We start from the raw sequence: 11,821 nt of genomic DNA, 5'->3' as shown, positions 1-11,821 counted from the left end.
ATTCAATATTTACTGACTAGAACTATTCTAAGTACTTTTTATGTATTTACTTCTTCAATCCTTACACTAACCTTATAAAAAGTAGATGCCATTACTACCCCCATTATACTAAAGAGAAAACTGAGATGTAGAGAGGTTAAATAATTTGCTCAAGGTTACACAGGAAAAAACTGCTCAAATGAGTATGCTACATTCACATAATGCGCTATTATACAACCATTAAAAATAAAGTCTTTGAAGAAAAATTAATAAATGGAAAGGTGCTTATGACATAAAAGTGAGTGAAAAATACAGATTGTAAAACTGAATAAATAATTTTGAATTGATCAAAACATATATGTACATTCTCAAAGTGATTAGGAGGAAATAGCAAAATATCAACAACTGAATGGTAGGATATTTTTTCGTTATTCTTTTTCTATTTGTTTTTAAACTATGTGCACAATTAACATGTAGAATGATAATCTGAAAACAAAACAAAATAAAAAGATATTTTCAAAAATGCAGCTGAGGAGATGGAGAAGAGGTCAAAATAATGTCAAAGAATCAATGCTCATGGACGGACTCCTCAGTCACCTCAGAGTTGTTGGGTGGGGTTGGGGTGATTGACAAACCAGAAATGGTTCAATCATGGCCATGTGGTGAATCCAGCCTGCAGATAGGTTTTGCTCAGCTCAAAGTGTTTTAATAATTTTGAATTGATTACTGGTATGTAAAAACAGATTTATTCATTAAGATTCTATTTTATCGCTCTTTCTTTTTTGTTTTTTGGATCATTCAGAAGATCTGGCCACTTGGGTTTGCAACTTGCCACAGACCCCAGCACTCTATCCATCAAAACCTGGTCTTCGTTCACTTATGCCATGTGCCTGGCCCTTGGGGACATTTGAGCTTGTGCCTCCTAACCTAGGCCCTTTAGCTCCCATTCCTCCTAAATAGGTTCAATGAGCATCTCCAAAAAAGAAAGATCTAAGAAGCAGCAGGGCCAAGTTCTCATCCCTGCCAATAATTGCTATGTTATAACGGGCAGGCTGTTTAATCTCTCTAAATCTACTTTTGTATCTGTTAAAAAGGACAACTGACCCTGCCTCACTACCTCCTGGGAAACTAAAGCACTTGTGCCCAGGTAAAGAAAACAAGTGATGGTGAATATAAAACCAAAACTATTGCCTAGAGCCAGTTTGTGAATTGTCTGTGAATAGCAATTCTTCAAGATTTCCTTCTCCCTTCTTCTGAGAAAGAAAACAAGGTCTGAAGATGCTGACAGTGGCCACAAAATTGCTTCCTATGAAGAAAGTTACACTCCTTTAACCAAGCAAGAGGGAGGAATAATTACAAGAGAAGGGAAAAAACTTGGGGGGGTAGGGGGAGAATTTATAAGTCTGGCTCAAGAACAGCTGCTGCAGGCCCCCATTTCCCATCAGAGGTGTGGGTTCCTTTAGCGTTTGGGACCCATGGGTACCCCTTGGGGACCAGCCCTATACCTCCAGGTGGCACAGGCCACAGAAAAGAAGCTCAGCCTGTCTTGGCCTGGCTGGAGATGTTTCTTAAAGTCTGTAACTTTTAAAACTTAATTTTTCATTGAAGAATAATGAAAAATACAAAAAAGAAAAAGAAAAATTCCACAATTCCACCATTACAAATTTGTAAAATAAGAGGTGGGAGTTTCTGTTTATCTAGTCCTCCTCCCCAGAGTAAGTGTTGATAGGAGTCTCATACAGAACAGATATCACCCTCTGATTACGTACAAATCTTTGTTTATCTATCTATTCATGTCTATATATACAAAGTTATTTTTAAAGCAACATGGACTGTAGCCTCAAACTCCTAGGTTCAAGTTATCCTCCTGCCTCAGCCTCCCGAATAGCTGGGACTACACGTGCACCACCACGCAAGGCTAATTTTTGTATTTTTTGTAGAGACAGGGTCTCCTTATGTTGCCCAGGTTGTTCTCGAACTCCTGGCCTCAAGTGATTTTCTCACCTTGGCCTCTCAAAGTGTTGTAATTATAGGTGGAAGCCACTGTGCCTAGCCTTTTTTTTTTTTTTTTTTTTTTTTTTAAAGTTAGTGCCTCATCCAGTGATTTTGAGTCTTTGCTATTCATTAGAATCAGCTGAGAAGCTTCAAAAAACAAAACCAAAAAAAGGCCTGAACTCTGCCCCGGAACACTTAAATCAGAATTTCTAGGAGTAGGGCCCAGGAACTGACAGAATTAAAAGCTTCCTTAGGTGACTCTGGTGTACAGACCTGTCTGAGACCCACCTGGCTGAACATAGAATCACCTGGGAAAAATTTTTAAAATTCTGATGGTGAGGCCCCACCCCTGGACCAATTAAATCAGAACCTCTGGCAGTGGATGAAGGCAATGGTGGCTTACAAAGCTCCCCACATAATTCCAACGTGCTCCCAAAGGTGAGAACCAGCGTATCACACACACCTGGGCCGAGCAGTCACTGTGGAGGCTGGCAAGGCTGGCAGGAACAAAGCGGAGCTCCAGGTGGCATCACCTGCCAGAGGGCTGGCTGAAACGCTGGGCCCTCATCAGTGCCCGCAGCCACAGCTGGACGGATCCTCCCTGCGGTGTCCCGGATTTAGTCTGGGACAGGCACACTCCTTTTGGCCTAAGGCCTCAGGCCTCAGCCCTGTTCCACGGACTACTGTATAAAAGCATGTGAGAGCCTTAACTGAAGGCTTGGCTACCATTTTTGTTGACCCATGTGCTCTTTTGTAGCATAAGCCAGTACGAACAGATGAGCACACAAGCAGATAAACACAACACACAAACTCACACCAGAACACTGGTTCTCAACCTGGCTGCATATTGAGGAGATTTCCGTTTAACTGGTCTGCAGTATGAAGTGAGAGCATTAATGTTTTTAAAATCAGCTTTATTAAGGCATAATTTATTACTTACACACTTTTTTATTTTTGAGACAGAGTCTCGCTCTGTTACCCTGGCTAGAGTGCAGTGGTGTCATCATAGCTCACTGCAACCTCAAACTCCTGGGCTCAAAGTGATTCTCCTGCCTCAGCTTCCCAAGTAGCTGGGATTACAGGCATGCACCACGATGCCCAGTAATTTTTCTATTTTTAGTAGAGACAAGGTATCACTCTTGCTCAGGTTGGTCTCGAACTCCTGAGCTCAACCAATCCTCTCGCCTCAGCCTCCCAGAGTGCTACAATTATAGGCATGAGCCATCATGCCTGGCCAAGGCATAATTTAAATACAATAAGGTGCTTAACAGTTGTCTGTTTCTTGTTATTGCTAAATAATATTCTATTGTATGAATATATCACAATTCACTTTTTGTAAACCACTGGGTCATTTCCAGTTTTAGATTATTGTGAATAATGCTATTAACAAGTCTTTCTGTGAGCTATGTTTTCATTTCTCTTGGGTAAAAATACCTATGGTGGAATTGCTGGGTTGTATGGTAAGTATATGCTGGATTCTATAAGAAACTGGCAAACTGTTTTCCAAAATGGTTGCACCATTTTACATTCTCACCAGCAGTTTATTAGAGTTCCAGTTCCTCCACATCCTTGCCAGTGATTGGTACTGTTGATTTTTTTTCATTTTAGTCATTATAGCGGGTATGTAATGGTACCTTATTGTAGTTTGTTTGTTTTTTTTTTTTTGAGACAGAGTCTCCCTCTGTTGCCCTGGCTAGAGTGCCGTGGTGTCAGCCTAGCTCACAGCAACCTCAAACTCCTGGGCTCAAGTGATCCTTCTGCCTCAGCCTCCCAAGTAGCTGGGACTACAGGCATGTGCCACTATGCCCGGCAATTTTTACATATTTTTACTTGTCCAGCTAATTTCTTTCTATTTTTAGCAGAGACGGGGTCTCGCTCTTGCTCAGGCTGGTCTTGAACTCCTGACCTTGAGCCATCCTCCCGCCTCGGCCTCCCAGAGTGCTAGGATTACAAGCATGAGCCACCATGCCCAGCCCCTTATTGTAGTTTTAATTTGCATTTCCCTGATGACCAGTGATATAAAGCATATTTTTATGTGTTTATTGGCCATCTGGATGTCTTCTTTAATGAAATGTCTATTTAAATCTTTTGCCCCTATTTTTTATTGAGTTATTAGGCTTTTTACTATTTAGTTGTAAGACTTCTTTATATATTCTGAATATGAGTTCTTTGCCAGATATGTGTATTGTAATATTTTTTCTTTATCTGTGGCTTGCCTTTTCAGTTTCTTAATGGTGTCTTTTGAAGAATAGAAGTTAATTTGATGAAGCCCAATTTATTATTTTTTCTTTTATGGTTAGTGCTTTTTGTGACTTGTCAAAAAAAATCTTTACCTATTAAAAATCTTGCAGATTTTCTCCTATGTTTTCTTCTAGATATTTTATAGTTTTAGCTTTATGTTTAGGTCTATGGTCCATTTTTGGTTTATTTTTACATATGGTATGAGGCAAAGGTAGAAGTGGAGGTTTGTTTTTTTTTTCCATATGGATACCAGTTGGACCAGCAATTGTGGAAAAGACTATCCCCTTTGGGGCACTGAGCTTTTTAAAATCTCCCTAGATCAGGGGTCCCCAACCTATGGTGAGTTGTGTAATTATTTCATTATATATTACACAATGTAATAATAGGAATAAAGTACACAATAACTGTAATGAGCTTGAATCATCCCAAAACCATTCCCCAGCTCCCAGTCTACAGAAAAATTGTCTGCCATGAGAACGGTCCCTGGTGCCAAAAAGGTTGGGGACCACTGCCCTAGAAGATTCTAAGGAGCTGTGTTAAATGTTGTTGGTCCCAAACTGGTCACACTCAGGGGGGTCTTCCCACAGCCCAGCTCTTCTGCTGACACTACCCTTCCTCAAGTCTATCTAACCAAAATAGGTCATTTTACAGCTGAGCAGTCCCCCTTAGAGATCACCTTGGCCAACTATTTTTTAGTTCTTGTTTGTATTAAAAGTATACATGGATACAGTTTAATAATTCAGCATACTACAAAGTTTGCTACATAAAACATCTCCCTCAGTTCCCTCTCTGCAGAAGGCAGCTACTTCCCTCTCTGCAGAAGGCAGCTACCTTTAGCTGATTTAGTGTAGCCATCACTGAGAATTGCCTCTCCACTCCTTCTGGCCCATACTCCAAGCCTCTCCCTACAAACACATTCCACATGTATCTTCACACCGCATACATGGGCACCATACTCATATGCTCTCTCTACACCCTACATCCTTCCCATACACGCCACATACCTGCTTTCTACACACACTGCGCACACTCACACAGCTAACAATATTGCATTTTCCAAGAGCTTTAACAACAATAACAACAAAAGTAATTCTCTCAAAAACAGCTGACCATCTGGAGAACATCCAACCCTGTTACTATGCAAAGGAATGAAAATTAAAAACAATGAAGTAACAGTTTCAACCTATGACCATTTTATCAAAAATCAAAAGAAATGATCACAGCCCTGTGCTGATGAAGGTATGAGGGAAACAGCACTCTAATGGCTCATGGCAATACCGACTGATAGAATCTTTGGGAAATACTCATCAGTCTAGGTGTGCTAAAAGTTCCCACAGTGTTTATAACTTTTGACTTAATAATCCCATACTTGGTGTCAGGGTGCGGTGGCTCACATCTGTAATCCTAGCACTCTGGGAGGCTGAGGCGGGAGGATTGCTTGAGGTCAGGAGTTCGAGATCAGCCTGAGCAAGAGCAAGAGCGAGAGCGAGACCCCATCTCTACCAAAAATAGAAAAAATTAGCCGGGCAGCTAAAAAGTAACAAAAAAAATTAGCCGGGCATGGTGGCGCATGCCTGTAGTCCCAGCGTCTTGGGAGGCTGAGGCAGGAGGCTCGCTTGAGCCCAGGAGTTTGAGGTTGCTGTGAGCTAGGCTGATGCCACAGCACTCTAACCCAGGCAACAGAGCGAGACTCTGTCTCAAAAAAAAAAAAAAAATCCTATACTTAGAAATGCATGTTCGGGAAATTATCACAAAGAAAGCAACATGCATAAAGATTCTCCCACTTCTATTATTTAAAATAATAAATAAATGGAAATGACCCAAAAGGCCAGCAATAAGAGCATGATGGTACTTTTGTTATGTGTTAAAATGTATTGACACATCCTTTTGATGTATTTAAAATGACAAATATGAAGAAACAGCATCCCTCAAATATTCATGATATATAATGAAGAGAAAACAGAACACAATTAAGACCATCTAACCATGATGTACGCAGATAGTGGGGATACTGAACACTGACATATGAAATAATGCAAATGGGTGATATTTTGGAAAAAGCTGCCTATACTTGTTGCTTCTAATCCCTTCCCTTCCCTTCATTTTCTTTAGACTCACTCTACTCAGGCTTTTGGCCCCAGTCCTTGCCCAAAGCTGCCTTCCAAAGTCAGGGTCACCAGCAACACCTGGTCGCTAAATCTAGTTTTCAATTCTTGGTCCTTTTTTTTTTTTTTTGAGACAGAGTCTCACTTTGTTGCCCGGGCTAGAGTGAGTGCCGTGGCGTCAGCCTAGCTCACAGCAACCTCAAACTCCTGGGCTCAAGTGATCCTCCTGCCTCAGCCTCCTGAGTAGCTGGGACCACAGGCATGCGCCACCATGCCCGGCTAATTTTTTCTATATATTTTTAGTTGTCCAATTAATTTCTTTCTATTTTTAGTACAGACGGGGTCTCGCTCTTGCTCAGGCTGGTTTCGAACTCCTGAGCTCAAACAATCCGCCTGCCTCGGCCTCCCAGAGAAATTCTTGGTCCTTTTTGAACCCAAACTGTAAGAAGCTCCAAGACACTCTGGCTTTCCTCCCTCCTTTCTGATCACTCCTCCTCAGCATCACTGCTGGTTTTCCCCTTCTTCCCACCCTCTAATGTCTGAGGACCCACGGCTCATTCCTCGGTCCTCTTCTCAGCCTTCACTGCTTTGGTAATCTCATCCCACTTCTGGCGTTACATGCTATCTTTTTTTTTAGAGACAGGGTCTTGCTCTGTCACCCAAGCTGGAGTGCAGTCGCACAATCACAGCTCACTGCGACCTCAAACTTCTGGGCTCAAATGATCCTTCTGCCTCAGTCTCCTGAGCAGCTGGGATCACAGGAGCATGCCACCATGCCTGGCTAATTTTTAAAAAATTCTTTGTAGAGATAGGGTCTTGCTATGTTGTCCAGGCTGTTCTCAAACTCTTGACCTCAAGCCATCCTCCTGTCTGGGCCTCCCACAATGCTGGGAATGTCTACAATGAAAGGAATTTCAGTCCCTGAGAAACACACAGCATGGGATTGGCCTGAGTCCATGGCTCTGAATGCTGGGGCCTTGATGGTCATATTTGTACTGTATTGGTATAATAAAACTACCAGGTTGAATTCTTCCTATCTTTCCATCATGTCTTCCTGCTGTGGCTTGATTTAATCACCCTCTATATGCCCCATTTCTGCCATCATCCCCTCAAGAATAAACTCTGCCACGGCCTGCTACTCCTTTCTTTCCTCCATTTCTCCAACAACTCCCAGAAGTACCTTAAAATCCCACTCCCACCATGAGATGTTAATGAGGGGGATGCACTCAGCAATTAGAAACAGGAAAGGACTGATTAGGGTTCCTGTACATCAGTGTTTAACCCAGCATCCCATGCAGCCCTCCAAGCATTAGCCTCATTCCCCATACACACTCAATTAGGCGTATTTACTTCTCATTACCCAGGACGCAATCACGAGTGCTAATAAAAACCTTTGCTACCCCCAACAATGCAATTAATGCCATTAGCTGTCTCTCAAAAACTCTTCTCCACCGCGGCGCCAACAGTCCGCTCATTCATCCACTTACGCATGCATTCATGCACGGATGCCCCTTTCTACTGAGCAGTGTTAAGTGCACACCTACTATGTGCCTCACCAGGCAAAGGCCTGTGACTTAGACACAGTCTCTTCTGTAGAAGGACTTGCAACCCCAGGTAAGTAATTATGATACAAAGTGACGAGGGACACAGCAGAGGTGTGGCCGGGGTGCTACTGAAACCCGGAGGAGGAAGTGGGTGGAGAAGTACAACTCCACTCCCCAGTGGAGTTCGAATTCCAGCTCTGCCGTGTTCTAGCCATGAGTCTTGAACAGCCAATTACTTCCTCTAAATCCCACTTATAAGGTAAGTGGGGAGTTACGAGGGATAATCCTCGTAACACCCCACCAGGTAGCTGGGAGGATTGAAGGAGATAAAGCCTATGAAATACCCAGCACAGCATGTAGCACGGAGTGTGCGCAGTGAACACAGCCCATCAGGATCTGGTGCCCTGTTCTCAGCCTGCAGACCGCCAGGCACATGCCATTTTGTTCCATTCACTTCTTGCCTGAAAAGTTAAAGGGAATCCTACAGTTCAGAAGGCTTGAGAGTGAGACAGAAAAATCCCTTTCCTCTGTACACATGGACAAACAGGGCAGCAAATTTCAGGGGACAGGAAAAGTCTTGGCCAAGAGAGCGCACAATGGATGAGGCACAAACACACATCCCCTCTCCCCAGTGGGGGGACCTGCTGCCTGAGCTCCCTCACCTGTCAAGCAACAGGCTTCTCCCTTTCTCAGCTGACTCCTCCCTCACTGTCCCAGAGACTGAGATACTAGGAGTCTCTGTACAGGACCAGGGTACTCGGATCACAGGTACGAAGCATGCGTGGGCTGACGGGTACAGTGGGCAGGAGACACACTCGTACCAATCCACTATGCACATACGTGTGTTATGTGCTGGGGGCCTACCAGGGCTCTGGCTGCTCCGAGATGCTGTGGCAGTGACAATGACACGACTTTCTTTTATGGAAAAAAAAAAAAAAGCTGAATGCACGTAAATCTATACATGCAAAAAAAGAGAACATATGCATGTATACATGTACACACGCAAACACATGATTGGAAAATTTCTGGAATGAGACACAAGGAACTTAGCAATGGCTGCCTCTGTAAAATTGGGGAGCTGGATTGTGAGAGGAGGAGTTTTATAATAGATTCTATTAAAAACCCTTCTAAACTGTTATTTTTACATGAGCCTACATTATCTATCTATATCTGCACTGACATCTCTATCTAAATCTATATAAAACAAAATACAATCTGGCTCCAGGAGTCTCTGCTGGTGGCTCTTCCAGACTTGGAAGGAGGGTGGGCACGGAGGTAGAGGGATGGAGAGGGAGCCGGGGGAGGGAGGACCGCCAGGAACTTACGGGTGTTGTGGTCTATGAAGTAATCTCCAACCTGTGGGTCATACGCCTCTTCCCATCCTAGCGGCAACTCATCACTAATGCAGTCCGCAAAGGTGAGCGGTTTGGTGTACCTGGCAAGGGAGAGGAGAAACAGACTCCATCAGCCTACAGTCCCCAAACTCCTGCAACCTGCTGCTCCTCTGGGCCTCCTGCTCCTCTGGGCTGGCGCGACAGACCCAGGAGTTTTGCATGGTAGCACCAGCGCTGCTGTCCCCTTTGCTCCCGGGAAGGTGAAAGCATGCCTTGCAGCAGCAGGGTAAGATCACCCTGGGAGGGAGGCAAGGAATCTGTGTTCCGGTCCCAACTTTGCCACTCACTCAGCAGTGACCTGAGCAGGCCACCTTCCTTCTCTGGGCTTCCGTTTCCGCATCTCTGAGGGTTTGCGGCAAAGGGCTGTAAGGCCAAGTCTTGCTTCTTGACTTGGACTCCAGCCCTCTCTGGCTTCTCTACCTGTAACTCACTCGCCCACCCCACATCCAATCTGTGTTCCTGGCTCTCTCCCATGTTTGTCATGCCCACTTGCCCTTTGGAAAGCTGGCTTATTGCAACATCCAGGATAGCAGATGTTCCATCCCTGTGAGTTTGGCCAACGAGCAGTATTTATTTGCCTCTTGAGCTGATTCCCAAATGCCTGCGCCCATGGCTGTCCTTCCCTAGACAAGCCAGGCCAATCCGACCTTTCAGCAATAACCACTGTTTAAGCCCCCATCTTCTGGGGAGTGAAGTGGTGGTAATCACCAAGTCTGGTTGGCTAAATCAAACAAACAAATCACCCAACTAAACCAACAACGGCTTGTCAAGGCTTGAAACACACACACACACGTCTCACAAACCATTTGTTAAGTATTTTGGCCAATGTGGGGAGCCAGCAATCTAGGCCTATGAGACTCAGCTTGGTGTCCCCTCCCCCTGTCACTTTGGTTTCTTCCCACTGCTGCCTAAAATATATCTCCTAATATTACCACCACCGGATTTCTGATCCAGGGCTTCCTTCCGAGTCACAGGAAACTACATTCTCTCATCCTGTACACTCTCCTTCTCTCTAAAACCCACTCTAGATTAAACCTAGAGAGAAAAGGGGAAGAAGAGGCAGTGAAAGAGCACCTGGCAGAGAGGACCTGGTGTGTTCACACACCACGCACACCCCGGGTCTGGCAGGCTGTGGAAAGCATCTACCCATTGAATGAATGGAGAATCCCAAAGCTGCTGTTGGCAATTCACTGCTGCCCTGTAGGAGACTACTGGGTCCATGAGGATGAGGCCAGAGGTATACCATATGCAACGGACTACACGCTACCAAATAAGGATTCAAAAGCATCACTTATTAGCTGTGCGAGTTAGGCAACTTACTCTACCTCTCTGAGCCTTAGTATTTTTATCTGTAAAATGGAGATAACAAGAACTCTCCAGGTTGTTGGGTGTCTGTGAGTGCATTTAGCACAGGTGCTGGTACGAATGAGCACTCAAAAAACATCAGTTATTCTTACCTCCATTTACCAGAAGGGGAAACTGAGGCTAAGAAAGACTAAATTACATTCTCATTGTCAATGACAAAGCTGGGATTTCAGGTGAGATGGTCTGTTTCCAGGGTTCCTGCCGCGAGCTACTAGGTTGTCTTGAAAGTTGACATCTTTGACGCATCTCCTAAGCCCCATGGAAGATCACAAGCTACCACTTTGGAGTGAAAGGAGGGAAATGGTGAAACACAGGTGATGAGACTTCCCGCAGCTCAGGATGCTCTTCGTTCGGGAGCACGCGCTCCCGACAATCTGGAGGAAGTTTCCGCAACGCCATCTGCAGCCTGCCAGCCACCACCCCCACGCTCTGCCCAGACGTCAGAAACAAAAGGCTGCTTCCCTCAGTGCCTTCCTTGCCCAAAGTTCTCCAAGTGGTGTGCTCCCTCTTCCCCGCGGGGAATGAAGACCTGTGACCAAGAGCCAAGACTGCCCCAACATCCTCTTACGTGACAAATCTATGAAAGGGTCTCTGAGGAAAAGCTCCCCACACGCAGGTCTGCCCTGCACGCTGAGTTACCCTCTTACTGATGACAAATAAATCTGTGAGGGGACAGGAATGCTCCGGCCACCAGGCTCGTTCATCTCCCTGCCCTGAGAAGCCCCACCTGCCAGCGGAGACACTCATCTGATACAGACGTCGTCTCTGCACAGCTCCCCTGAATCCATGTGCGGATCGTCAGCTTCTGAAATCTCTCCTTGGCGATTAAAGAAATGATTTTAATCCATGGCGCATCCGAGCAACAGAATGCTATGTCTAGCACAGTGGTGCTCAATAAATGTTTGTGGAATGGGTGAATAATGCAATGAATATGTAGGAACAAAAAAATGATGTAGTGTTCTATATTTTGCTAACATGGGAGGATGTTCTCAATATACTGTGAAAAAAATAACATTGCTGAAAGGTAAAAGCTACAGGATACTGTTTTGCCTAAAACATGAGAGACAGAGACAGAGAGAGAGTGTGTGTGTGTGTGTGTGTGTGTGTGTGTGTGTGAAGAGAAACTGGAAAGATATACAGCAAAATGTTATTTGGGTATGGGGATTTCAAGGTAATTATAATTGTTTTTCTTTTTGAG

The 11,821-nt window shown here is 44.4% G+C and overlaps 1 protein-coding gene across 1 annotated transcript in view; it reads right to left on the bottom strand.

The window, feature by feature from the left end:
• WWC1 (WW and C2 domain containing 1) overlaps positions 1-11,821 on the bottom strand; it is a 146,355-nt gene that overhangs the window by 73,008 nt on the left and 61,526 nt on the right. Inside the window, exon 2 of the mRNA XM_012655765.1 lies at positions 9,190-9,299. Within this exon, the coding sequence (XP_012511219.1) occupies positions 9,190-9,299 (110 nt within the window). The remainder of the gene's footprint in view (positions 1-9,189; positions 9,300-11,821) is intronic.

The sequence above is a fragment of the Propithecus coquereli genome, unplaced genomic scaffold (assembly GCF_000956105.1).
Source record: "Propithecus coquereli isolate 6110/MARCELLA unplaced genomic scaffold, Pcoq_1.0 Scaffold483, whole genome shotgun sequence".
NCBI lineage: Eukaryota > Metazoa > Chordata > Mammalia > Primates > Indriidae > Propithecus > Propithecus coquereli.
The sequence above is the reverse complement of the archived record's forward strand: the minus strand, read 5'-3'. Positions and strand labels throughout refer to the sequence as shown.